Here is a 27,914-nt window from a genome sequence, read left to right as displayed (position 1 = left end):
AGTTATACCCCTGCTCAACTGACGTGTCTCTGGTTTGCTGCTATTCTCCTGCATTTGCCCTTCCTCCCACCCTCCCTACCTGCCCCCTCTCCACCAGTGCTCTGGGGATGGAAACAAGGCCTGCATAGTCACTTTGGATAGCCTAGAACCTTATACGTAGAAACCCATGGGCAACATTTTCCATTGACTTGAAAATACGGAGAGGTGTGAATCTAGAACCTATATCCCTGGACATTTGGCAGCGCGTGGAGGCATTTTTGATTGTCATGACTGTGTGTGTTTGGGAGAGGGGCTGCTCCTGGCATCTGGGCTGGAGGATGAGGCCAGGGATGCTGTTAACCGTCCTACAATGCACATGACAGCCCCTTACAGAAAGAATTATTTGGGCACAAATGTCAGTGCCGAGGTTGAGAAATCCTGATGGAGACAAGAATTAGGAACATTAGGCTTTATGATAGCAGAGCTCATCCGGGATGAGGCTGGAATTGGCCAGGCCTGTACTAGATAATGGCATCAGGAAAACACTTTCACATTTGTGAAAGATGTCAGGTTTCCAAAGACCTTTCATACCCATTACCATTTTGACCTTTCACGACAGTTTTGCAAGTTCCCTCTGTTCCGTCTTCCTGCCATACTCCTCAACTGGCAGAAGATGAAACTGGGCCAACAGGTAATAATTTGCCAGATGTCTCAGAGCTGGCTAGTGACTGCGCCACGAGAACAGCATCATTGGCTGCCAGCTCAGGCTTGGTTTGCTCCCGTCTCCCTGCTTTTCTGTTAAAGCAGAAATGACAAGCATGAGACATAGGGAAGGTGGGCTACTTGGCAGTTGGGAATTGGAGAGCCATCTAGGTTGGAGAGGACAGTGGGTGTCGTTCGGCTTCCCATGACTTGGGAGGAGACTCAAGGCCCCATACACATGCGCTAGGAGACCTTATGCCCCTACTTAGGTGCTGGAGCTTCAATCCCCATCTGAAACCCTTAAAAACAAACAAACAAAAAACCAGCAGGTGGAAATGGAACAGAAATGTTTCCTAAAGTCGGTGCTTACTCGTTGAGCCAGAAGAGGGAGCTCACATCTAGCAATCTGAAGCTGGTTCTGCAGCGAACAGCCCTGAGAGCTGAAAGAGACTTTGCCCTTGTGCATCTTAGATGTTAATGTGCATCTGTACAAGGGGTCCTGCTAAAAGGCAGGACCTAAGTCTGTAGGTCTGAGTTTCTGCCAGCTCCCAGGGAAGGACTTCCAACAGACCACACCTTGGGTAGCAAGGCCACAGAAGCCCCCTTCAGTCCTCCTCCTAAAGATGGCACACCTGAAGCCAGGGAGGGGCCATGGCTCTACCTGCAGCCACTGTAAGTCTGCAGCACCTGGGCTGGGACCCACGTTTCCTGCGTCTGGGGCTTGCTTCCCTGCTCCTCTGACCCTAACAGAATGAAGTGGAGAGGATCCATCCCTAGGTATGGAAGCAAAGAGACCATATTGTCTGCTTTGAATTCTTAACCTCAAAAATACACTGCCAGTTACTTTACCAGCAAAAGAGGTATTTATTTGGGAATCAAAAGAGAATCGCAATCTGGGGCAAACAAACTGTGGCAAAACTGTAGGCAAGTCCAGGGAATAAAGGAGAGGCACACCTATTCATTCATTCATTCATTCATTCATTTATTTGAGAGAGAGCGTGAGAGGACACGAGTGGGAGGGGCAGAGGGAGAGAGAGAATCTCAAGCAGACTCCGCACTGATCAGTGGAGCCTGATGCAGGGTGATCTCACCACCCTGAGATCATGACGCGAGCCAAAACCAAGAATCGGACAACTAACCAACTGCGCCACCCAGGTGCCCCAAGGCTCACTTTTATAAGGAGAGAAGGGGTGAGTTGGGAATGCTGTTATGAACTGAACGTCCGGTAGACAAAACTGGGAGTCGAAAGTATAATGGCTTCTCATTGGCTCTTGCCTAGAGGGTGGGGGTGGGGAATGAGGAAAGCAGCTCTTCCTCTGGCTGGAGTAGAAGAGTGGTATCTATGTTCACAGTCAAGTCAATCTCTTCCTGTTGGGTCTGCAATTGGTTTGGAGTGGTAGGGTGTGGGAACTCCCCCTGCCAAAACTTCCTGGTTCCATTTAGTGGGGTTTCCCTTTACTAATTTTCACAGAATCAAGCTTCTTTGTACCATATTTTTGGTCAAATCACTTCCTTCCCATAAAGACCACTGGGAATCCAAAGACGAACAGAATAAGACTCTGGTTCTCTTGTGCCTTGGGGGAGCCAAAGCAAAGTAAATTTGTTAACAGAAGGTGTTCTTATTTGTGGTTTATATAAATTTGGCTATTAATCCAAAGGAAACCTTACACATAACTTGGTGTGTTCTTATAGATGCAAATTATAGCCATAGCTGATCTCCTAAAGTAATGCTGCTTTAATCCTGAAACATTTTGAATGCTTTTACCTGCAAGAAACAAACTACATCCCTTAAAAAAATAGGAATCCTTAGCATCTCACTAAACATGAAAGATTGTTAAAGAACAAAATTTCAACTGAGTAAACTTGAAGATCAAATTGGTTTTATGAAGCGAGTCATGAATCCCACCTAGCATGTAGAGGGGAGCTCTGAGGAGTTGTAGAAAATGGAAGGTATCTATAGGAAGGAGGGTGGAGCAAAGAAGTCATTAGCTAAAGAAAAGATTGCTTTAGGCAAGGTCACTTTCCCTTGGGGGAAGGGCTGGGAGTCTTACACAGATGATCTCATCTTCCTTTGGGGAATAGAGGGCCCATGTGACAGATTACCTCATTAGTGCTGACTAGAAAAGTCCTGACTGACCAGTTAAGACCTAATTTCTGGGGAAGGTTAAAACTGTAATTAGATTAGGCATTAAGCTCTAGTTTGGTGACTTGGCCTACCACAAGTTACTCCCTTTGGGGGCCTGTGGTTTTCTTTTTAACAAGATGCAAGTGATTGCAGCAGCTGATTTAGGAAACACAACAAAGTAATCAGGAATCTAGGTTTTCCATGTTTTTACTCTACCATTCTCAGTGTCATTAGGCTGTTTCCTCATGGTCACAAAATGGCTGCCACAGCTCTAAGACTCACAATGTCACACCACCACATCCACAGACAGGAAGAAAAGGGGCTAGCTTTACATACTTTTTTTTTTTTTTCCCCAAACCAGGAAGAAAAAGACAGATGCCTCCCTTGCAATATCCCTTTAAATCTCATTGAACAGAAACATATGCCTCCTCGTAGCTGATCTGCAAGGGGAGTGAGAGTTCGTCTTGATTATTTAGCACCATCAGGGTGTGTCACCTAGGGATATATTATGCCATTCCAGAACAGTCAAAGTTCTCTTATTAGGGAAGAAGGGGACAGGGAGAAAATGAGGATTCTGGGACCCAATTCAATGTGTATGGGGGTTTCCCCACCAAGCAATTCTCTGGTGCCATTTGGGTGTCCTACAATTCAACTCACTTCTGTCACTACCTACCTGGAGATCGCATCAGATACCAGAGGTTAAGGGCTCAGTTCTACAAGACTGTCCCTACACACCCTACCCTGCTTCACATGCCAGTCACAAGTCCAGGTACCTGTGGTCCTCATGGTCTGGCTACAGATGGGAGGTTCTGATGACACCCTATTGGGTTTGATTGATTTGCTAGAGTGTCCCACAGAACTTAGAAAAACAGTGTACTTACTAGATTACTGGTTTATTATCAAAGGATGTAACTCAGGAACAGCCAGATGGAAGAGATGCATAGGGATGGAGAAAGGACAAGGAACTTCCATGTCCTCTCTGAAAACACCATTCTCCCCAAATCTCCACATGTTCTCCAACCTGGAAGCTCTCTGAACCCTCTACTTTGGGGTTTTAATGGAAGCTTCATTATATAGGCATGATCAACTGGCCAAGTCCCAGAAATCAAGGGGGTGAGACTGAAAGTTTCTACCCTCTGTTCAAGACTGGTTTCCCTGGCAACCAGCCCCCTTCTCTAAGTTATTTAGGGGCTTTCCCAAAGTCATCTATTAATGTAACAAAAGACTCCTTAATTGCTCTCAACACTTAAGAAATTCCAAGTGTTTTAGGAGCTCTGTGAAACAGGGGGACAAAGACCAAATATATATTTCTTACTATAGATTACAGTATCACTGGAAAAGAAAGGGGGAAGGAAACCCTTTCAGATTAAGCAGCCTACACTACACTATCAGTCGCAGTTCACTCATGAGTGTTTTAGTTGTGTTTATTCACAAAGCAAAGTTCCTTGGGTGTTGTGTGATCAAAGGTCAGGGTCAAGGAGAGGTTAGGCAGAATTCTAACCTCTGGCAGGGAAATCTACTCTCAAGAGAGGAAGTGGTACTTAGGCTACCCAAGAGCCCAGCCTACACACACTGGAGTCCATCGACTCATCAGGGGGAAGCTGCTTTGACCAAGACCACGGATATGCCAGGTACTGTATATTCTACCTTCTGCTGATCCCCTGTCCTCCAGCAGTGAGGTAGCTTCCCACTCCATGCACCACCACCTTCAAGCCAGAAGCAATGTAACCCCATGGATTTTCTGCTTATTGGCACAGTAGTGACCACTGTAGAAGGTAATTCTAATTCTGGTACCTCAGTGGGTTACAACTTCAACTCCCATCTCAGGATGGACTTGTATTCTCAGCAACTCTTCAATTCCACCAGGATATACTATGGTTTACAAATGAAGCTGGTTGCAACTTGAATCTGCCAAGCCCTAGAAACAATAAACTGCTCCCATGTTCTTAGTCCCCGTGTAGGAGCAACAGTGTGAGTTTGTAACACATTGTCTATGACAAAGTTTGCTGGCTTCTGCCTTTGTCTAACACAGCGATTCTTACCCAGGGGTGTTGGTGTATGTCAGAATCACTGGAGGAGCTTGTATTAGTTTCTTCTTGCTGCTGTAACAAATTACCACAACGTCAGTGGCTTAACAATAACCAATTTATTCTGGAGGTCAGGGATTTGAAATCAGTTTCACTGGGCTAAAGTCCAGGTGCCAGTGAGGCTGGTTCCTTCTAGAGGCTCTAGAGGAGAGTCCTTTTCCTGAACTCCTTTAGTTCAGTGTCCATCTGTGGTCCTCAGCTGGTAGCCCCTCCCTCGTCGTCATGGTGCATCACTCCAGTCCCGCCTCCATCATCACATTACCTTTCCCTTCCTGTCGTCAGATCTCACCCTGTCTCCCTCTTATAGGGATCCCTGTGATTGCAGTTAGGGCCCACCTGGGTGATCCAGAGAATTTCCCCATCCAGGATCCTTAAATTAATCATGTACATAAAGTCCCTTTTCCCATGGAAGGGAACATTCACAGGTTTCTGAGATTAGGACATAGATATTTTGGGGCCATTATTTGGCCTCAGAGCCTAAACATGCTTAGACCCCTCTCTTTAAAGGTTCTAGTTTAATAGGTAGGGTCAGGACATGTATATTTTTCAAAATATGTGCCCGATTAAGAATCTCTCATCTAGCACATAGCTTTATCCAACCCTCAGTCGCTTATAATTTTTTCCCTGAGGTTTTATTTAGATGACTCCAGCGCTGACTGGGCAGCTCAGACACTAAGACTTTGACTACTGACTATCTCATTGAACCCTCACATGGTTTCAGAGTAGGTTTTGTTTTTAAGACTTTGATCTCTACACTCAACATGGGGCTCAGACCAACAGCCCCAAGATCAAGAGTCACATGTCCTACTGACTGAGCCATCTGCATGCCCCCAAAATAAGTTTTCTGTTTTGTTTTTACCAAAATGGGTTTTATTCTCATTTTAAAGATGTGGAAATAGGCTCAGAGATTGTTCCACTTGCCTAAGGTCACACAGCAAGAGCGACATAGATCCAGAACCCAAACACAGCTCTTTTTCTAAAACCTGACAAATTTCATGAAACTGCCTGAGTCAGCAGATCGGGGCAGGGAAGGAAAGTTCAACATGACAAGGGCCTTCCCAAGGCATGCAGGTCCATTCCCAGCCCCTGTAACCTCAAACTGTTGGGTAGAGTGTTAGACTCCACATACCCCTTGTCTACCTCCAGGGACCTGTGTGAGAACTATGGCTCATCTCTACTGCATAAGCAAGATTGCAAACACGAGTTTGGTGAGGGAGCAGTCTCTCAGGATTTGAGCTCCCTCTCTCCCCACAGCACAAGGCTGCCTCTCCCACGTACAGTAGGAGGATGTGAACCTTTGGAAGTTGAGAGCATAACTTGAGTCAGTCACTTGTACTTGTTCCTGGCTTCCATGGCAACAAGTGTTCATCCCAGAAGCTGCTCCACAGTTGGCTTAGCTTTTCTCCCAAGTTCTGCCCCAGCATTTGTGGCAAACAGCAGAACCAAGCCCTGCTATGGGGACAGGCTGGAGGCCAGGTCACCGTGATCCTGACTTGTGACCATACACAAACAGACCAACCTGGAGAAGAGAGGCTCCAGCTCCTTCATCGAGATCATATATCTCAGACAAGCTACCCTAGGGCCTATGTTGCTCTTCTGTAAAATGTGTGCATTTCTAACAAAGTGATGGTTTTAGGGACTCATTAGAGTTTGTATTTATTACCCATTGCTAACAAATTCATATAAACTTAGCATCTTGAAATACAGGTTATTTCACAACTCTGGAATTCGGAAGTCCAAAATGGGGCAGTGGAACTGTGTTCCTTGAGGCTCTAGTGGAGACCCATTTCCTTGCCATCCCCAGCTAATATTGGCTCCCCACATACCATGGCTTGTGGCCCCCATCACTCTGATTTCTGCTTCCATTGGGACATCTTCTGACTCTGATCCTTCTGCCCTTTTTATAAGGACCCTTGTGATTGGGTCTCATTGGATAATATCCCCATGTCAGGACTCGGGCACATCTGCAAAGTCCATTTGGAACCATGTAAAGAGAATATTCAGATTCTGGGCAATAGGAGGTGGACCTGTTGGGGGGGTCATTATTTGGCCTATCACTGGGGATCAGGAAGCCCCTTAAGTGGCCAAATTTAAATACCATTTTAAAAAGTACAACATATGCAGGTTTTCTGGTTCTAATGTGGAACGCTGTGCCTTGTCAGTCACAGAAAAGCTTGACTCCAAGACCATTTATCATTATCAAATTAAGGCTTTTTTCCCTTCTAAAGTAATATCTCAAGAACGGCTTTGATGACTAACTTGAACTTTTGACTCTTAGAACTCTAGAAAGACCAGAGCTTTCACACAATGTGAGTAGTTTCCTTCCCCACACCATGGCTGAGTTCTAGTGTATAAATGTAATCAAATAATTTAGAATGAAAAGGTGTATTGGAAGAGGAGGCAGAATGGATATCAAAGAGCTGCAGTATAGGGCGCCTGGGTGGCTCAGTGGGTTGCGCCTCTGCCTTTGGCTCAGGTCATGATCTCAGGGTCCTGGGATCCAGCCCGGCATCAGGCTCTCTGCTCAGCAGGGAGCCTGCTACCCTGCCCCCCTCCACCTCTGCCTGCCTCTCTGCATACTTGTGATCTCTGTCAAATAAATAAAATCTTAGAAAAAAGAGCTACAGTATATTTAATATTCTTCAAATTTTAAAAAGCGAGACTATGACTACTCCCAAAAAGTTCCCAACACACTGAAGACTTTGTTTTTACCTCCTAGCCCCATACAGATATTTTAAAGCTTTTTGAGTTTTTTTCCTAGCCAAAGGTCTCATACAATCTATGCTTTTTCTAGTTGAAGGATACGAGCGAGTTCATTTCTATATTATCTTGAAGATAGTCTGTTAAGAGCTACTGTGTAAAGCAAACACTAGTCCTTTTGATATAATTGCAGTGTAGAAGCTGGGGGACCCTGAGGGGGCAAAGACACAGAAGGAAGGAATAATCACGTGTAGGCAGTGGGAAAGCCACTCTCCAGGCTCAGCTAAGGGGCTGGTGTACAGCTGTGGAGTCTTAACGAGACTAGGAATGTTGTAACTGCACCTAAGAAAACCAGAACCTTTATTCATTTCCATCCCCCCAGGGAGATTGCTGGTCTCGAATTGCATGATGAATACAGGGAACAACGTAACTGAAAACCTTTAAGTTCTCAGGCAAAGTTTCTTTCAAAGAGTAATTTGAGTTAGGAAATATGGAAGCAGAACACTAGGTTAATTCCTTGGGAACACGTCCTTACCCTGCCCTTCTAGGGAAGGGAAATCGTGCCCATGACTAAGGGTGAGATTTCATCTCCACATCTTGCATATGTGAGTGGAGGGGTGAAAGAGAGTCGCCTGAAGGCAGCCCCAGAGGGGGGCTGTAGCTAAGACCCGCTGCTGGTTCAGTTTTCTGGCCCTGCCAGTTTGGGGAGTGGAGGTCAGAGAAAGCTGAACGACAGGAAACAATTGAGTCCTGAATTTCCTTATTCTCATCTACACAACCAAAGCCCATTAGGATTGTGGAGAGGTTCTACATGCCCTCTACGAGTGTGACCCCAAGAAGCCATCCTAGAACTCCATGTAAGTTTAATGAGGTAAGAGCAAGCAGCTTGCTTCAACCACTTTATTTGAAAATCCTTAGTGATTTAACATCATGATTCTTTTCTTGCGGAGGTAGCTAACGAGGCCTAGAGTTGCCACCAGGCCTGCTAAGGCAGCCGCAACCACCACAGTCTTAAAAGCAACATATCCGGCAGCCTTGGGCCGTTTCGAGTCCACAGCATCTGGGAAGGAAGGAGACATTCAAGTCTTAAGATCATTTAAAATCAAAAGGCCTAAGTTAAAGTCTGAGGCTGCCCAGAGAAGTGATACGATGTCTCACAGGGCTCATTTGGGAAGCTCACAACAAGGTATATAGTCTTACTCCTGGAGCCAACCTCCTCCTGTCTCTACTCTGCTCCCACAGCTGTTCCCACCTCCCCCTTGCTTCTTTTCTTTCCACAATCAGATGAGCTGACACCCGAAAAGAACCTTACTGTTTCAGCCCTTTTAACATTATGGCACTAATAGAAATGATCCCGAGTGCATGATTTCTTGCAGGTTGTTAGGGATTTAAAGCCACTTACTTTCAAATTATGGGTCTGTAATTAAGACCATCTGGGATCAAGATAGGAGATATTAACAGGAACACAATCTAGTACAGAATGAAGTTTGGCAGGAGTAAGTCAACATGCCTTCTGACTGAATAGTTCACTTCTAGAAAGATATCCCAGGGGTGCCTGAGTGTTTCAGTCGGTTAAGTGTCTGACTCTGGCTTTTGGCTCAGGTTGTGATCTCAGGGTCTTGAGTTAGAGCCCCCAGGATGGGCTCTGGGCTCAGCCGAAATCTGCTTGACATTCTTTCCCCCTCTCCCTGCCCCTCCAGTTTGTGTTCTAAAATAAATCTTAAAAAAAAAAAAAAGCTATCCTGAATTTGTGTAGTAGGCAAAGATTTAAGAGGAGGATTCTACTGGGGCATTAGTGACAAAATTGGAAATAACCTGGACACCCATGAATGAAGACTGTGGCTAAGACAGAGCTGTGTGGATGGCATCCTATACAGCTGTTAGCAGTGAGGTAGTTCTCTGTGCAGATTAAATGGTTCAAAATAAGTAGAAAAAAAAAAGTTACAGCAAGTAGGTAGAATATATGATATGATGTTTCCACTTGCATTAAAAGATTTTTTTTAAGGGGGGTTTTTGGAAGAGTACACAAGAAACTTAGAGTTATGGCTAGAAAGAGAGACTCATTCTTTTGTTACTTAGGATTACCATAGACATGTATTATTTGTGCATGGTTCAATTTAACAAAGCCAAGAACTTGAGTCCAGGAAGTGCCCTAGGCTTTAAATCCATACCTCTGAGTGAAGAGCCATTTGACAACAGGAGAATGGGTCCCGGGAGACTTACTATCATTTTCTCTTCTTCAGTGGTACCTGTGGCTGGGGACAGAGATTGGAGTTAGTATCTGACCTTGGGAATAGTGACCAATAGAGAGAGAGGTGTGTCGATGAATGGACAACATCTCTGCTGAGTTCCCTGCTCTATGTGGGTTTTGCCTACCTTTGCAGGAGAGGGCCTATGCTTTACTGTAAAAACAGAATAAACTCTCCAGGAATATCCCCAAGAAGATTAAGTTCCCAGTCCACCCAGACTCTGCAAGAGTAACTTTTCAGAGTCACCTGTGCAGTAGATCAGGCTCCAGTCCATGTGCAAAACCAGACTTGCTCATAGTCTGATCCAGAACTTGCCATCTCAGCCTTATCTTATGGGCAGGGATGCAGTCCTCCCTGAGGTTTCTTGGAAAAAGAAACCTGAGAATATTTCTTAGAACTGATAAAGAGTCCCAATAAAGCCCCCCCCCTTTTTTTCATTTTATGTGAATTATACACTTATTGGTACCCACCAGCAGCCCAAGATCAAGAGTTGTAGGCTCTACTGACTGAGGCAGTCAGGCTCCCCACAGCCCTCATTCTGAAGGTGTCCAGTTCTGAGAAGATAAGGCTTACTTTGAGGGCTCATGGTAAAAAAGATTTGAAGTTTTTACCTCGCCTGTGTCTGAATGACACAGGGCAAGTCACAGAACACAGAGGGGAGTCTGGAGAGAGTTGATTGCAGATTAACGCGCTGCAGTGGAAGTAGACCTGGAGGTAGAAGAGTCGAGTGGAACCGATGCATTCACATTGTCTGTCTCAGGGGACTTAATTGCTTACCAGGCTGGAGAGCACTTTGGCTTCGGATACAAAGGCAAAGGTCTTCACATCAAACCTCTGATAGTGATTAGGATAGGTCACAGATGAACCAACTGGATGGAAGGTGGTCCTGTGGTTGTCCAGTTTGTATTCACAGCTGGGAGGCACACACCAGGGTAGAACATCAGCAATGTTATCCGCCCCCTCCAAGTTTGACTCAACATTCGTCCCAATTCAGCCACATGTATTCTAACACCTTGTGAACTGTTCTACCTTCTACCTGTGCCTTTTATTTAATATACTTTCTGATGTGGTCTACCCAACAATATCAAGTCCTGAGTTGTACATACTAGTTCTATTTTTCTAACATAGTAATACAATTTAAGTACTGATTAGTTTGCCAGGTAAACCTATCAGGAGCCTCAAGTTTTACATGTAGTTTTTACATTGGCTTAATTCTTCCTACGAATCTGAGTGCCTAGTATGTCCCAGGCAGTTAGACTGGTTACTGGTGAACACAGACAAAGATCAGGGCCTTTGTGACTGCTCTTCTGAAACCCAGGAGGGTTTAATCTCCTCTTCACTGTCACTTTTTTTTTTTTTTAAAGATTTTTTCTTTTAAGTAATCTCTACCCCCAACATGGGGCTCGAACTCACAACCCAGAGATCAAGAGTCTCATGCTTTATTGACTGAGCCAGGCAGGTGCCCTTTCGCTGATAATTTTCCATTAACTGAGCTACCTTATGGGTGGAGAATACCTACCCATCCATGATAATATTCCACTGGGGAAGTGAGGTTGGGTCCACAGTGGGTGTTGCCCAGCAATCATCTAAGACCAGCTTGATATTGGGGTCAGCCCTATTAAGGACTCTTAGTTCCAGGTAAATTGGTTGGCGGAGGTATCTCACCACAGGGTACTCCTTGTCCCCATAAGGTCGAAGGTAAGATTTGTCTGAAATGGAATAGGAACATCTTCACTATGCAAGTTGTTGATGGTTGCAGTAGGAACTAAAGCATCACTACTATTCCATTAGTCTGGCAACATCAGAAAGTTCAGGTTGGGGCAGAGTTCTCTGAAAGTATTTAGGTTTCTTAGGTTGTGATGACTCACCTGGGTAGGTTTGCATGCTCAAGGCAAGTGGACCTGGCCTCACGGAGGCCACTGGAGGAGGAAGGCTTTGGATATCAGTGTTTATTAGCAGGTCATCTCTGCTGTAATGGCACCTCACAGTCATTCTGTAATGAATGTGGGGAGGGGCCAAGTGGTAAGAAGAATTTTAGGTTAGAAGACTGCTTTAACCTAACGTGGAGCTTGAGAAGTAGCAATGTCATCACACCTGAATTCACTATCTCTGGAAATTGTGTGTAGAGGGAGATCCGCCCAGAGAGCATGGATTTCGTTTTCATAGATGACTTTGTCGTCCTTGAACTTAAAATTAGAGGAAGGTTAGAAGTGGGTGACCAGTGCTCTTACAGTCCAGTCTTAACACCTCGAAGTCTGCTGGTACTCACCTTATGTCTTGTTCCGCATCTGCTCAGGGGGATATGAAACACTGTCAGCCCTTGAGATGGAACCTTGAAGGTAGGTCGGCAGGTTGAGTCCCCCACCCTGAGGGTATCCAAGTTTAGAGCTGGTTTTGTTTGGTGGCTGTAGACCTTGACATCCATAAACCCATCCTGGTTACACAGGTCACCTATAACTAGATGGTGTTAAGAGTTTAAAGAAAAATGTCTGCCATATTAATGGTCATCTACCAACCTTCAAGTGTGGATGAAGAGAACTGTGAGAAAACTCTGAGGGGCTAAAGTGAGTTGAGGGTCAGATTATGGCTTCAAGTGTAATGTCTTGTGTCATTATGTACCTTCTTTCAAGTCTCACAAATCCTGAGTGGTTTGAGGAAGGGAATGGGTGGGGGGTGGATAGTTGATGCAGGAACTAGTTTTTCCCATTGGCCTGATGGGATATGGTAAATAAGTAAGCACAGGGACAGAGCCAATAACTGAGCAAAACCACCTATTCCACATCCCTCAGCAATTTAGTGGCATTTGGGTGATGTCCTTTAAACTTCAGTAGTCCTTCTAATTACAGGTTAGAATCAATCTTATTTAGATGATGGGCTCAGGCTCCTAATGCAGAATATATCCAGGGTACTTAAACATGGATCCATTATAGTGAGATCTACCCGTATGTATATTTTGGAGATATTATCTTCTTAGGGCTCTGTTATGGCAGCTACACTGAGGTTTCTGATCTGATCGGTTTCCTCACAATGTAAGCAATACAGAGTCTGAAACACTGTACGTTTTCCCCTATACACAAGAGCTGAGGGAGAAGAGATTTCTTACCTACAGAAACCGGTGACTCACAGACACACTCAGGATAAACCACCATTGATACAGTCTCAAGTTTAAAGGTGAAGGTCAGCTTGAGTGAAGCTAGGTAGAACTGATGGGGTAGGCATTTTTCAGAGGACTGAAAGGAGACAACAATGTCGATGAGCAGCTGCAGCCATGGGGGCCCAGCAAAGCCCACAGTGAGGCAGGAAGGAAGTACACTGAATACCTGTAGGACACCCTCCAGAATTAATCGGGTTTCCCTTTAAACCAGAACAAGAGGGAGCCTATCACTTCTCCAGATCAGGATGCTTTCCTAGGCAGGAAATTTATTGCTTTAAACTCATGCCCTGAAATACCCAGCTCTGCATGCTCTTTGTACTAGATACTGAAGCCTGAATTAACAGATCAGATTCCAAAGGGCCGAGTACTCTGCCAAGCCAGGTCTGAGTAAAAAGGACTCTGCAAATGTTGTCAGATGTTACTGCAAACCACCCATACCCCAACATAAGATTACTCTCTGCTCTCCCTGGCAACTGCATCTGTTAAGAATGGCCTCCGTGAGAACAATTGAGGACAGTTTTGTTTGGATCAAGCCGCCCTATTAAAAATAGGGCGTAAGAGGGTCATCATTAGCAACTTAAAAACAGTGCAATGAACGGAGGGGGAAAAAAACACACACACAAAACTTCCATTGCAGTGGTTCAAAGAGGCTTGGTGTTTGAGAGTGAATTTCAGTTATTTAAAAATTCACTTAGGCAAAGTGATCAAATGAGGCCTTCCAGAATTTGAATCCATTATATGGATAATTAAGAATTTATGGTCAGGGCACCTGGGTGGCTCAGTGGGTTAAGCCTCTGCCTTCGGCTCAGGTCATGATCTCAGGGTCATGGGATCAAGCCCCACATTGGGCTCTCTGCTCAGCAGGGAGCCTACTCCCCCCCCCCCCGCCCCCACCTGCCTCTCTGCCTACTTGTGATCTCTGTCAGATAAATAAAATCTTAAAAAAAAAAAAAAAAGAATTTATGGTCAAGCCATCAACTGTATCCTCAAGACTGTGCTTCAAGCTAGGCTTCCATAAAACTCAGTGGTTCATGCTTGGAACATACTTTCATTTTGAGTAGGGTTTTGCTGAAGTGCAATCTCAGGCCCTTGGATTCTTCCGTATGGATCCCATGGTCATGCAAATGGCTTAGACCAAAGCTCCTGTTTTCAAAGCTCACAGATGTTAACTTCCAAGGAATCTCCGGTATGGTGAGCGTCACATGTGTGGCATTACAGTTCACGGGATCTAGAAGGAATGGCCGACACGATGCCTGTGATCAGCTTTAAGGCCCTGGAACAGTGTGTCCCACAACTGGAGTTGCCCTTTCCTAGGGCCTTACCTGATATACAAAGCACTCGTGTTGTTAAGATGAGCTTCTGCCCAGTAGATTCTTGTATCAACTTCAGAGGCGCTGTGTAGAGGTGCCTGTTACCTTGCTGAGGGTGGGGTTTGGGGTAGAAACAGTTTTAAAGACATCTGTTTACTTGAATTTCTAACCAATGCTGGAAGAATCGACAGAGCAAACATGCTTAAGTATTGGCACTATTTTGGCCTGAGTAGAATTTGAGCATCTTGTCTAGGGACTGTTCATCAGGTGTTCTAGTTTTAAAATCTTGTATTTCTTAACATCTGGCAAGTCAGTGTTGTCTACTGATAGGACCGATAGGTAATTGCTAGGCAGATGTGAGCAAAAGCTGATTTTATGGTAACAGCATTCAAAGTGTTTGCAGGACTCCACGTGCACACTTATAATCAATGTCTAACGGGACTGTTCTTGTTAAGATGGCGGACATTTAAGTGCTTTCTTGGGTGCCAAGACCTGTTCAAAGTACTTTGGCACATTAACTCATTAATTTCATGTCTTGATTGTTGGCCCCCAAAGCACCAATTCCTACAATAGAACCATATTGGAGGAGTCAAGATGGCGGAGAAGTAGCAGGCTGAGACGACATCGGGAAGCAGGAGATCAGCTAGATAGCTTATCTAACCATTGTGAACACCTACAAATCCAACGGGAAATCAAAGAGAAGAAGAGCAACAATCCCAGAAACAGAAAATCGATCACTTTCTGAAAGGTAGGACCTGCGGAGAAGTGAATCCAAAGCGACGGGAAGATAGACCCCGGGGGGAGGGGCCGGCACCCGGCAAGCGGCGGAGCGACGGAGCACAAAATCGGGACTTTTAAAAGTCGGCTCCAGTGGGAGACATCGCTCCAGAGGCTAAACTGGGGGGAAACCCAGGCGGGGTCAGCATAACCCCAGGACCCGCAGGGTCACAGAAGGACTGGGGGTGTCTGAGTGCCGCAGAGCTCGCAGGTATTGGAGCGGGGAAGCCGGCTATAGTGACAAAGCCGAGGAGTGAGCTCTAAGCCCAGGGTTACCTTGTGCCGGTCGCAGGCTGGGTGGGCTCGGAGCGCGGCCGGAGGCCACAGAGACAAAAGCGACCCGGCGCTTTTCTCCAGCTCCAACAATTGACTGCTTTCCTCGAGGCGCGACCGCAAGCCAGGGAGGCGGGACTGTTGGGCGCTTTGCTCTGAGAGCGCACTGAGGAGCGGAACCCCAAGCTCTCGGCTCCTCCGGGCCGAGAGATTGGGAGGCCGCCATCTTCATTCCCGTCCTCCGGAACTCTACGGAAAGCGCTCAGGGAACAAAAGCTCCCGAAAGCAAACCCGAGCGGATTCCTTAGCCCGGCCCCTGGCAAGGGCGGTGCAATTCCGCCTGCGGCAAAGACACTTGAGAATCACTACAACAGGCCCCTCCCCCAGAAGATCAACAAGAAACCCATCCAAAACCAACTTCAGTCACCAAGAACAGCGGAATTCCACAGCAGGAGAAAGCAAATCCTACCTGGACAAAATGACAAGGCGGAAAAACTCACCTCAAAAAAAAGAACAAGAGGCCGTACCGAAGGCTGGAGACCTAATCAATACGGACATAGGTAGCATGACAGATCTAGAGTTCAGAATGACAATTCTCAAGGTTCTAGCCGGGCTCGAAAAAGGCATAGAAGATATTAGAGAAACCCTCTCCGGAGAGATAAAAGCCCTTTCTGGAGAAATAAAAGAACTAAAATCTAACCAAGTTGAAATCAAAAAAGCTATTCATGAGGTGCAATCAAAAATGGAAGCTCTCACTGCCAGGATAAATGAGGCAGAAGAAAGAATTAGTGACATAGAAGACCAAATGACAGAGAATAAAGAAGCTGAGCAAAAGAGAGACAAACAACTACTGGAACACGAGGAGAGGATTCGAGAGATAAGTGACACCATAAGACGACACAACATTAGAATAATTGGGATTCCAGAAGAAGAAGAAAGAGAGAGGGGAGCAGAAGGTATATTGGAGACAATTATTGGAGAGAATTTTCCTAATATGGCAAAGGGAACAAACATCAAAATCCAGGAGATGCTAAGAACGCCCCTCAAAATCAATAAAAATAGGTCCACACCTCGTCACCTGATAGTAAAATTTACAAGTCTTAGCGACAAAGAGAAAATCCTGAAAGCAGCCCGGGAAAAGAAGTCTGTAACATACAAGGGTAAAAACATTAGATTGGCAGCGGACCTATCCACAGAGACCTGGCAGGCCAGAAAGAACTGGCATGACATATTCAGAGCACTAAACGAGAAAAACATGCAGCCAAGAATACTATATCCGGCTAGGCTATCATTGAAAATAGAAGGAGAGATAAAGAGCTTCCAGGACAAACAAAAGCTGAAAGAATTTGCAAACACCAAACCAGCTCTACAGGAAATATTGAAAGGGGTCCTCTAAGCAAAGAGAGACCCTAAAAGTAGTAGATCAGAAAGAAGCAGAAACAATATACAGTAACAATCACCTTACAGGCAATACAATGGCACTAAATTCATATCTCTCAATAGTTACCCTGAATGTTAATGGGCTAAATGCCCCAATCAAAAGACACAGGGTATCAGAATGGATAAAAAAACAAAACCCATCAATATGCTGCCTACAAGAAACTCATTTTAGACCCGAAGACACCTCCAGATTTAAAGTGAGGGGGTGGAAAACAATGTACCATACTAATGGACATCAGAAGAAAGCTGGGGTGGCAATCCTTATATCAGATCAATTAGATTTTAAGCCAAAGACTATAATAAGAGATGAGGAAGGACACTATATCATACTCAAAGGGTCTGTCCAACAAGAAGATCTAACAATCTTAAATATCTATGCCCCTAACATGGGAGCAGCCAACTATATAAACCAATTAATAACAAAATCAAAGAAATACATCGACAGTAATACAATAATAGCAGGGGACTTTAACACTCCCCTCACTGAAATGGACAGATCATCTAAGCAAAAGATCAACAAGGAAATAAAGGCCTTAAATGACACACTGGACCAGATGGACATCACAGATATATTCAGAACATTCCATCCCAAAGCAACAGAATATACATTCTTCTCTAGTGCACATGGAACATTCTCCAGAATAGACCACATCCTGGGTCATAAATCAGGTCTCAATCGGTACCAAAAGATCGAGATCATTCCCTGCATATTTTCAGACCACAATGCTCTGAAGCTCGAACTCAATCACAAGAGGAAATTTGGAAAGAACGCAAATACATGGAGACTAAACAGCATCCTTCTAAAAAATGAATGGGTCAACCAGGAAATTAAAGAAGAATTGAAAAAATTCATGGAAACAAATGATAATGAAAACACAACAGTTCAAAATCTGTGGGATACAACAAAGGCAGTCCTGAGAGGAAAATATATAGCAGTGCAAGCCTTTCTCAAGAAACAAGAAAGGTCTCGGGGGCGCCTGGGTGGCTCAGCGGGTTAAAGCCTCTGCCTTCGGCTCAGGTCATGATCCCAGGGTCTTGGGATCGAGCCCCATGTCGGGCTCTCTGCTCAGCAGGGAGCCTGCTTCCTCCTCTCTCTCTCTCTGCCTGCTTCTCTGCCTACTTGTGATTTATGACTGTCAAATAAATAAATAAAATCTTAAAAAAAAAAAAAAAAAAAAAAAAAAAAAAACAAGAAAGGTCTCAAATACACAACCTAACCCTACACCTAAAGGAGCTGGAGAGAGAACAACAAAGAAAGCCTAAACCCAGCAGGAGAAGAGAAATCATAAAGATCAGAGCAGAAATCAATGAAATAGAAACTAAAAAAACAATAGAACAAATCAACAAAACTAGGAGCTGGTTCTTTGAAAGAATTAATAAGATTGATAAGCCCCTGGCCAGACTTATCAAAAAGAAAAGAGAAAGGACGCAAATAAATAAAATCATGAATGAAAGAGGAGAGATCACAACCAACACCAAAGAAATACAAACAATTATAAGAACATACTACGAGCAACTCTATGGCAACAAATTTGACAACCTGGAAGAAATGGATACATTTCTAGAGATGTATAAACTACCACAACTGAACCAGGAAGAAATAGATAACCTGAACAGACCCATAACCAGTAAGGAGATTGAAACAGTCATCAAAAATCTTCAAACAAACAAAAGTCCAGGACCAGACGGCTTCCCAGGGGAATTCTACCAAACATTTAAAGAAGAATTAATTCCTATTCTCCTGAAACTGTTCCAAAAAATAGAAATGGAAGGAAAACTTCCAAACTCATTCTATGAGGCCAGCATCACCTTGATCCCAAAACCAGACAAGGATCCCACCAAAAAAGAGAATTACAGACCAATATCCTTGATGAACACAGATGCGAAAATTCTCACCAAAATACTGGCCAATAGGATCCAACAGTACATTAAAAGGATTATTCACCACGACCAAGTGGGATTTATTCCAGGGCTGCAAGGTTGGTTCAACATCCGCAAATCCATCAATGTGATACAATACATTAATAAAAGAAAGAGTAAGAACCATATGATACTCTCAATAGATGCTGAAAAAGCGTTTGACAAAGTGCAGCATCCCTTCCTGATTAAAACTCTTCAAAGTGTAGGGATAGAAGGCACATACCTCAACATTATCAAAGCCATCTATGAAAAACCCACCGCAAATATCATTCTCAATGGAGAAAAACTGAAAGCTTTTCCGCTAAGGTCAGGAACACGGCAGGGATGTCCGTTATCACCACTGCTGTTCAATATAGTACTAGAAGTCCTAGCCTCAGCAATCAGACAACAAAAAGAAATTAAAGGCATCCAAATCGGCAAAGAAGAAGTCAAACTATCACTCTTTGCAGATGATATGATACTATATGTGGAAAACCCAAAAGGCTCCACTCCAAAACTGCTAGAACTTATACAGGAATTCAGTAAAGTGTCAGGATATAAAGTCAATGCACAGAAATCAGTCGCATTTCTTTACACTAACAACAAGACAGAAGAAAGAGAAATTGAGGAGTCAGTCCCATTTACAATCGTACCCAAAACCATAAGATACCTAGGAATAAATCTAACCAAAGAGGTAAAGAATCTATACTCAGAAAACTATAAAGTACTCATGAAAGAAATTGAGGAAGACACAAAGAAATGGAAAAATATTCCATGCTCATGGATTGGAAGAACAAATATTGTGAAAATGTCTATTTTACCTAAAGCAATCTACACATTTAATGCAATCCCTATCAAAATCCCATCCATTTTTTTTAAAGAAATAGAACAAATAATCCTAAAATTTATATGGAACCAGAAAAGACCTCGAATAGCCAAAGGAATATTGAAAAAGAAAGCCAAAGTCGGTGGTATCACAATTCCAGACTTCAAGCTCTATTACAAAGCTGTCATCATCAAGACAGTATGGTACTGGCACAAAAACAGACATATAGACCAATGGAACAGAATAGAGAGCCCAGAAATAGACCCTCAACTCTATGGTCAACTAATCTTCGACAAAGCAGGAAAGAATATCCAATGGAAAAAAGACAGCCTCTTCAACAAATGGTGCTGGGAAAATTGGACAGCCACATGCAGAAAAATGAAATTGGACTATTTCCTTACACCACACACGAAAATAGACTCAAAGTGGATGAAGGACCTCAATGTGCGAAAGGAATCTATCAAAATCCTTGAGGACAATGCAGGCAGCAACCTCTTTGACCTCCACCGCAGCAACTTCTTCCTAGGAACATCGCCAAAGGCAACAGAAGCAAGGGCAAAAATGAACTATTGGGATTTCATCAAGATCAAAAGCTTTTGCACAGCAAAGGAAACAGTTAACAAAACCAAAAGACAACTGACAGAATGGGAGAAGATATTTGCAAACGACATATCAGATAAAGGGCTCGTATCCAAAATCTATAAAGAGCTTATCAAACTCAATACCCAAAGAACAAATAATCCAGTCAAGAAATGGGCAGAGGACATGAACAGACATTTCTGCAAGGAAGACATCCAGATGGCCAACAGACACATGAAAAAATGCTCCACATCACTCGGCATCAGGGAAATACAAATCAAAACCACAATGAGATACCACCTCACACCAGTCAGAATGGCTAAAATTAACAAGTCAAGAAATGACAGATGCTGGCGAGGATGCGGAGAGAGGGGAACCCTCCTACACTGTTGGTGGGAATGCAAGCTGGTGCAACCACTCTGGAAAACAGTGTGGAGGTTCCTCAAAAAACTGAAAATAGAGCTACCCTACGACCCAGCAATTGCACTCCTGGGTATATATCCTAAAGATACAAACGTGGTGCTCCGAAGGGGCACGTGCACCCGAATGTTTATAGCAGCAATGTCCACAATAGCCAAACTGTGGAAAGCGCCTAGATGTCCATCAACAGATGAATGGATAAAGAAGATGTGGTATATATACACAATGGAATACTATGCAGCCATCAAAAGACATGAAATCTTGCCATTTGCGACGACGTGGATGGAACTAGAGGGTATCATGCTTAGCGAAATAAGTCAATCGGAGAAATATAACTATCATATGATCTCTTTGATATGAGGAAGTGGAGATGCAAGGTGGGGGGGTTTGGGGGGAGGTAGGAAAAGAAAAAATGAAAAGATGGGATTGGGAGGGAGACAAACCATAAAAGACTCAATCTCAAGAAACAGACTGAGGGTTGCGGGGGGGAAGGGGGATGGGAGAGGGTGGTGGGGAAATGGACATTGGGGAGGGTATGTGCTATGATGAGTGCTGTGAAATGTGTAAACCAGACGATTCACAGACCTGTACCCCTGGGGATAAAAATACATTATATGTTTATTAAAATAAAAAAAAATTAAAAAAAAAAAAAAAAAAAAAAAAAAAAAAAAAAAAAAAAAAAAAAAAAAAAAAGAATTCTCCCTTAAAAAAAAAAAAAAAAAAAAAAAAAAAAAAAAAAAAAAAAAAAAAAAGAAAGAAGCAGAAACAATATACAGTAACAATCACCTTACAGGCAATACAATGGCACTAAATTCATATCTCTCAATAGTTACCCTGAATGTTAATGGGCTAAATGCCCCAATCAAAAGACACAGGGTATCAGAATGGATAAAAAAACAAAACCCATCAATATGCTGCCTACAAGAAACTCATTTTAGACCCGAAGACACCTCCAGATTTAAAGTGAGGGGGTGGAAAACAATGTACCATACTAATGGACATCAGAAGAAAGCTGGGGTGGCAATCCTTATATCAGATCAATTAGATTTTAAGCCAAAGACTATAATAAGAGATGAGGAAGGACACTATATCATACTCAAAGGGTCTGTCCAACAAGAAGATCTAACAATCTTAAATATCTATGCCCCTAACATGGGAGCAGCCAACTATATAAACCAATTAATAACAAAATCAAAGAAATACATCGACAGTAATACAATAATAGCAGGGGACTTTAACACTCCCCTCACTGAAATGGACAGATCATCTAAGCAAAAGATCAACAAGGAAATAAAGGCCTTAAATGACACACTGGACCAGATGGACATCACAGATATATTCAGAACATTCCATCCCAAAGCAACAGAATATACATTCTTCTCTAGTGCACATGGAACATTCTCCAGAATAGACCACATCCTGGGTCATAAATCAGGTCTCAATCGGTACCAAAAGATCGAGATCATTCCCTGCATATTTTCAGACCACAATGCTCTGAAGCTCGAACTCAATCACAAGAGGAAATTTGGAAAGAACGCAAATACATGGAGACTAAACAGCATCCTTCTAAAAAATGAATGGGTCAACCAGGAAATTAAAGAAGAATTGAAAAAATTCATGGAAACAAATGATAATGAAAACACAACAGTTCAAAATCTGTGGGATACAACAAAGGCAGTCCTGAGAGGAAAATATATAGCAGTGCAAGCCTTTCTCAAGAAACAAGAAAGGTCTCGGGGGCGCCTGGGTGGCTCAGCGGGTTAAAGCCTCTGCCTTCGGCTCAGGTCATGATCCCAGGGTCTTGGGATCGAGCCCCATGTCGGGCTCTCTGCTCAGCAGGGAGCCTGCTTCCTCCTCTCTCTCTCTCTGCCTGCTTCTCTGCCTACTTGTGATTTATGACTGTCAAATAAATAAATAAAATCTTAAAAAAAAAAAAAAAAAAAAAAAAAAAAAAAACAAGAAAGGTCTCAAATACACAACCTAACCCTACACCTAAAGGAGCTGGAGAGAGAACAACAAAGAAAGCCTAAACCCAGCAGGAGAAGAGAAATCATAAAGATCAGAGCAGAAATCAATGAAATAGAAACTAAAAAAACAATAGAACAAATCAACAAAACTAGGAGCTGGTTCTTTGAAAGAATTAATAAGATTGATAAGCCCCTGGCCAGACTTATCAAAAAGAAAAGAGAAAGGACGCAAATAAATAAAATCATGAATGAAAGAGGAGAGATCACAACCAACACCAAAGAAATACAAACAATTATAAGAACATACTACGAGCAACTCTATGGCAACAAATTTGACAACCTGGAAGAAATGGATACATTTCTAGAGATGTATAAACTACCACAACTGAACCAGGAAGAAATAGATAACCTGAACAGACCCATAACCAGTAAGGAGATTGAAACAGTCATCAAAAATCTTCAAACAAACAAAAGTCCAGGACCAGACGGCTTCCCAGGGGAATTCTACCAAACATTTAAAGAAGAATTAATTCCTATTCTCCTGAAACTGTTCCAAAAAATAGAAATGGAAGGAAAACTTCCAAACTCATTCTATGAGGCCAGCATCACCTTGATCCCAAAACCAGACAAGGATCCCACCAAAAAAGAGAATTACAGACCAATATCCTTGATGAACACAGATGCGAAAATTCTCACCAAAATACTGGCCAATAGGATCCAACAGTACATTAAAAGGATTATTCACCACGACCAAGTGGGATTTATTCCAGGGCTGCAAGGTTGGTTCAACATCCGCAAATCCATCAATGTGATACAATACATTAATAAAAGAAAGAGTAAGAACCATATGATACTCTCAATAGATGCTGAAAAAGCGTTTGACAAAGTGCAGCATCCCTTCCTGATTAAAACTCTTCAAAGTGTAGGGATAGAAGGCACATACCTCAATATTATCAAAGCCATCTATGAAAAACCCACCGCAAATATCATTCTCAATGGAGAAAAACTGAAAGCTTTTCCGCTAAGATCAGGAACACGGCAGGGATGTCCGTTATCACCACTGCTGTTCAATATAGTACTAGAAGTCCTAGCCTCAGCAATCAGACAACAAAAAGAAATTAAAGGCATCCAAATCGGCAAAGAAGAAGTCAAACTATCACTCTTTGCAGATGATATGATACTATATGTGGAAAACCCAAAAGGCTCCACTCCAAAACTGCTAGAACTTATACAGGAATTCAGTAAAGTGTCAGGATATAAAGTCAATGCACAGAAATCAGTCGCATTTCTTTACACTAACAACAAGACAGAAGAAAGAGAAATTGAGGAGTCAGTCCCATTTACAATCGTACCCAAAACCATAAGATACCTAGGAATAAATCTAACCAAAGAGGCAAAGAATCTATACTCAGAAAACTATAAAGTACTCATGAAAGAAATTGAGGAAGACACAAAGAAATGGAAAAATATTCCATGCTCATGGATTGGAAGAACAAATATTGTGAAAATGTCTATTCTACCTAAAGCAATCTACACATTTAATGCAATCCCTATCAAAATCCCATCCATTTTTTTTAAAGAAATAGAACAAATAATCCTAAAATTTATATGGAACCAGAAAAGACCTCGAATAGCCAAAGGAATATTGAAAAAGAAAGCCAAAGTCGGTGGCATCACAATTCCAGACTTCAAGCTCTATTACAAAGCTGTCATCATCAAGACAGTATGGTACTGGCACAAAAACAGACATATAGATCAATGGAACAGAATAGAGAGCCCAGAAATAGACCCTCAACTCTATGGTCAACTAATCTTCGACAAAGCAGGAAAGAATATCCAATGGAAAAAAGACAGCCTCTTCAACAAATGGTGCTGGGAAAATTGGACAGCCACATGCAGAAAAATGAAATTGGACTATTTCCTTACACCACACACGAAAATAGACTCAAAGTGGATGAAGGACCTCAATGTGCGAAAGGAATCTATCAAAATCCTTGAGGACAATGCAGGCAGCAACCTCTTTGACCTCAACCGCAGCAACTTCTTCCTAGGAACATCGCCAAAGGCAACAGAAGCAAGGGCAAAAATGAACTATTGGGATTTCATCAAGATCAAAAGCTTTTGCACAGCAAAGGAAACAGTAAACAAAACCAAAAGACAACTGACAGAATGGGAGAAGATATTTGCAAACGACCTATCAGATAAAGGGCTCGTATCCAAAATCTATAAAGAGCTTATCAAACTCAATACCCAAAGAACAAATAATCCAGTCAAGAAATGGGCAGAGGACATGAACAGACATTTCTGCAAGGAAGACATCCAGATGGCCAACAGACACATGAAAAAATGCTCCACATCACTCGGCATCAGGGAAATACAAATCAAAACCACAATGAGATACCACCTCACACCAGTCAGAATGGCTAAAATTAACAAGTCAAGAAATGACAGATGCTGGCGAGGATGCGGAGAGAGGGGAACCCTCCTACACTGTTGGTGGGAATGCAAGCTGGTGCAACCACTCTGGAAAACAGTGTGGAGGTTCCTCAAAAAACTGAAAATAGAGCTACCCTACGACCCAGCAATTGCACTCCTGGGTATATATCCTAAAGATACAAACGTGGTGCTCCGAAGGGGCACGTGCACCCGAATGTTTATAGCAGCAATGTCCACAATAGCCAAACTGTGGAAAGCGCCTAGATGTCCATCAACAGATGAATGGATAAAGAAGATGTGGTATATATACACAATGGAATACTATGCAGCCATCAAAAGACATGAAATCTTGCCATTTGCGACGACGTGGATGGAACTAGAGGGTATCATGCTTAGCGAAATAAGTCAATCGGAGAAATATAACTATCATATGATCTCTTTGATATGAGGAAGGGGAGATGCAAGGTGGGGGGGTTTGGGGGGAGGTAGGAAAAGAAAAAATGAAAAGATGGGATTGGGAGGGAGACAAACCATAAAAGACTCAATCTCAAGAAACAGACTGAGGGTTGCGGGGGGGAAGGGGGACGGGAGAGGGTGGTGGGGAAATGGACATTGGGGAGGGTATGGGCTATGATGAGTGCTGTGAAATGTGTAAACCAGATGATTCACAGACCTGTACCCCTGGGGATAAAAATACATTATATGTTTATTAAAATAAAAAATTAAAAAAAAAAAGAACCATATTATAGGAAAATGATAAAACAGAACACCTTAATTCATAGAAGAATTTAGTACCACCTCCTATCACATTATAGAATCAGTATTCATCTATTGGAAGAATGATCTGTTCTGTTCACCCTTACATCTTAGTTTTCAGTGCAGGGCTTAGCACAGTAAGATACCTGTTAAATCATGGTTGAGAGGACACTTGGACTTAGAAATACTGGTCTGTGCTTGGGTGGTGGTACAAGGAGATTCATACCTACCACATAGTCATTCACTCCAGTGGCATTTAATGACATTTGGATGCTGAGCTTTTGTTTCTCGAAGAAGATACTATATCCTCGGGCCACGGCCTCCTGAAAAGTCAGAGTTTGGACTTTTGCGCCATCACCAACCTCCATGATCCATCTTGTCAGAGTCTTGGAATCCTAAAGACACAAGTTTCCTTTAGAGGGCTGGTGCTCACCTTACCCCCGCTATTTAATGTTTTATTTCATTTTTTATTTTTTAAGGTTTTATTTGTCAGAGAGAGAGAGACAGAGAGAGAGACAGAGAGAGAGAGAGAGAGAGAGAACAAGTGTGCACACAAGCATCAGGAACCACAGGCAGAGAGAGAAGCAGGTTCCGCGCTGAGCAAGGAGCCCGATGCGGGACTTGATCCCAGGACCCTGAAATCACGATCTGAGCGGAAGGCAGACACAACTGACTGAGCCATCCAGGCATCCTATACTTAATATTTTAAAATCAGGATTCAAGTTAGGTTACTTTCACTATAAAAGTTACTTAGGTAATTTAAAAAGTTACTTCCATACCGAATTTTCATCAGCCATGCCCGGAATAACATTGAAGGTAAACTGGAAAAAAAGAAATCATGATGTGAGGTCTTGATTTAGAGAAGCAATTTTCTGAAATCCCACTACCTGACAGCATGTGCAAGATGCCCAGAGCAGCTGCTATGTAGTTCTTACACCAAGAGGACTGATAGTGGGTATAGTAAGAAAAGGCAGAGGCCCACTCATGAAAACTAGCTGTCCTCCTAGGTATCATTTCATCTCTGAGCTTCTGATCGGAAGATCTAAGCTCCCTTCCAGTTTTAAGTTAAGACTGTGGATTCTTAGGTGCACATTTTTTGCCTTCATGCATAGGAATCAAGAATTAGGTCAAGCCACGCAGTTCTATCATTGTTCTAACAAAACATGAATGTATTTTAGTTGTCCATTATCAATATTTGTTAGGTTAGACTATAGACTTCCTAAATAGGCGATTGGAATATTGTGCTTTTTAACTATATCCTATCATCTGGCGTAGAACCCGGGACATGATAGCTATTCCATTTGCTAAATGATTATTAACATGACTGCATCTACCAATGGAATCTTTTCTACTACCAGGTGTGATGTGCTGAGGACTGTATATACCCTCTCAATTCTTATCGCCACCCTCTGAGATATTACTGCCCCCTCTTTTCGGACCTGGAATCAAAGGCTCAGCGTGGTTAAGAAATCAATCCAAAGTCACCCAACAAATCAGTAGTTGAATACAGGTTTGTAAGCCTGATCCTGTTCCTAACCCCAGCTCTGTGTAGACCGGCACACTTCCCCTGCAGTAGCCATGAGAAGCAGTCACCATGCTTCACTCACAGACATGGAATCCTTTGCGCAGATAGTGGATCCGGCATGCTCCTGGGTTTCTTCTGCTTGCGCAACTGGACATCCGATGTGATATATGAAAGTCGTAGATGGTAAAGCAGTAGTGTTGTCCAGGAGGCCGATGGCAATCAGGTGCTGGCCATGCTGTTGTGTAAACGGCATGGTAAGAAGAGTCAGTGCTGGGACCTCCGTGGGAAAGCCAAATCTGTGATACCATTGGACCCAGCTGAGTGGCCCAACTCTTGAGGTTACCAGTACCACAGGTTCTGGAAGGTACCTCATTCCTCTATCAACAGACTCTACAACTAGCCATTTTAGATATCCCAGGAAGACGCCGGTCTTGGCAGCAAATAGCTCCTTGAGCTTCAGGGATTGGAGTTCTATTTTTGAATTCTTGACATTTACCTTTGTCTGAATATCATGGTTCTGGCTAATTTGGAGTCTCTACCCAAGTCATTCTCACATGTATTGAGCACCTACATAGCAGCCATTGCTCCTGGTGCTGGACAGAGCCAACTTTGGTATTTCCCCTGGTTTAGGGAAGTCACAGTTTCAAGTAAGGGAGAGCCACCTTTTTTCTATAAAATATCAGTAAATATTTTAGGGTTCTTAGGCCACA

General features: G+C 43.1%; 1 protein-coding gene across 1 annotated transcript; it reads right to left on the bottom strand.

Moving 5' to 3' along the window:
- Positions 1-8,507: 8,507 nt before the first annotated feature.
- ZP2 (zona pellucida glycoprotein 2) lies at positions 8,508-27,457 on the bottom strand (the record flags this gene model as incomplete). Its single annotated transcript, XM_080830445.1, has 14 exons — positions 8,508-8,653; positions 9,765-9,848; positions 10,454-10,550; positions 10,620-10,755; positions 11,362-11,551; positions 11,711-11,835; positions 11,937-12,028; positions 12,112-12,299; positions 12,946-13,072; positions 14,043-14,224; positions 14,319-14,415; positions 25,910-26,074; positions 26,459-26,500; positions 27,287-27,457. The coding sequence occupies 14 exons, from the start codon at positions 27,455-27,457 to the stop codon at positions 8,508-8,510; spliced, it is 1,842 nt and encodes a 613-aa protein (XP_080686571.1).
- Positions 27,458-27,914: the final 457 nt, after the last annotated feature.

The sequence above is a fragment of the Martes martes genome, assembly GCF_963455335.1.
Source record: "Martes martes genome assembly, chromosome: 18".
NCBI lineage: Eukaryota > Metazoa > Chordata > Mammalia > Carnivora > Mustelidae > Martes > Martes martes.
The sequence above is the reverse complement of the archived record's forward strand: the minus strand, read 5'-3'. Positions and strand labels throughout refer to the sequence as shown.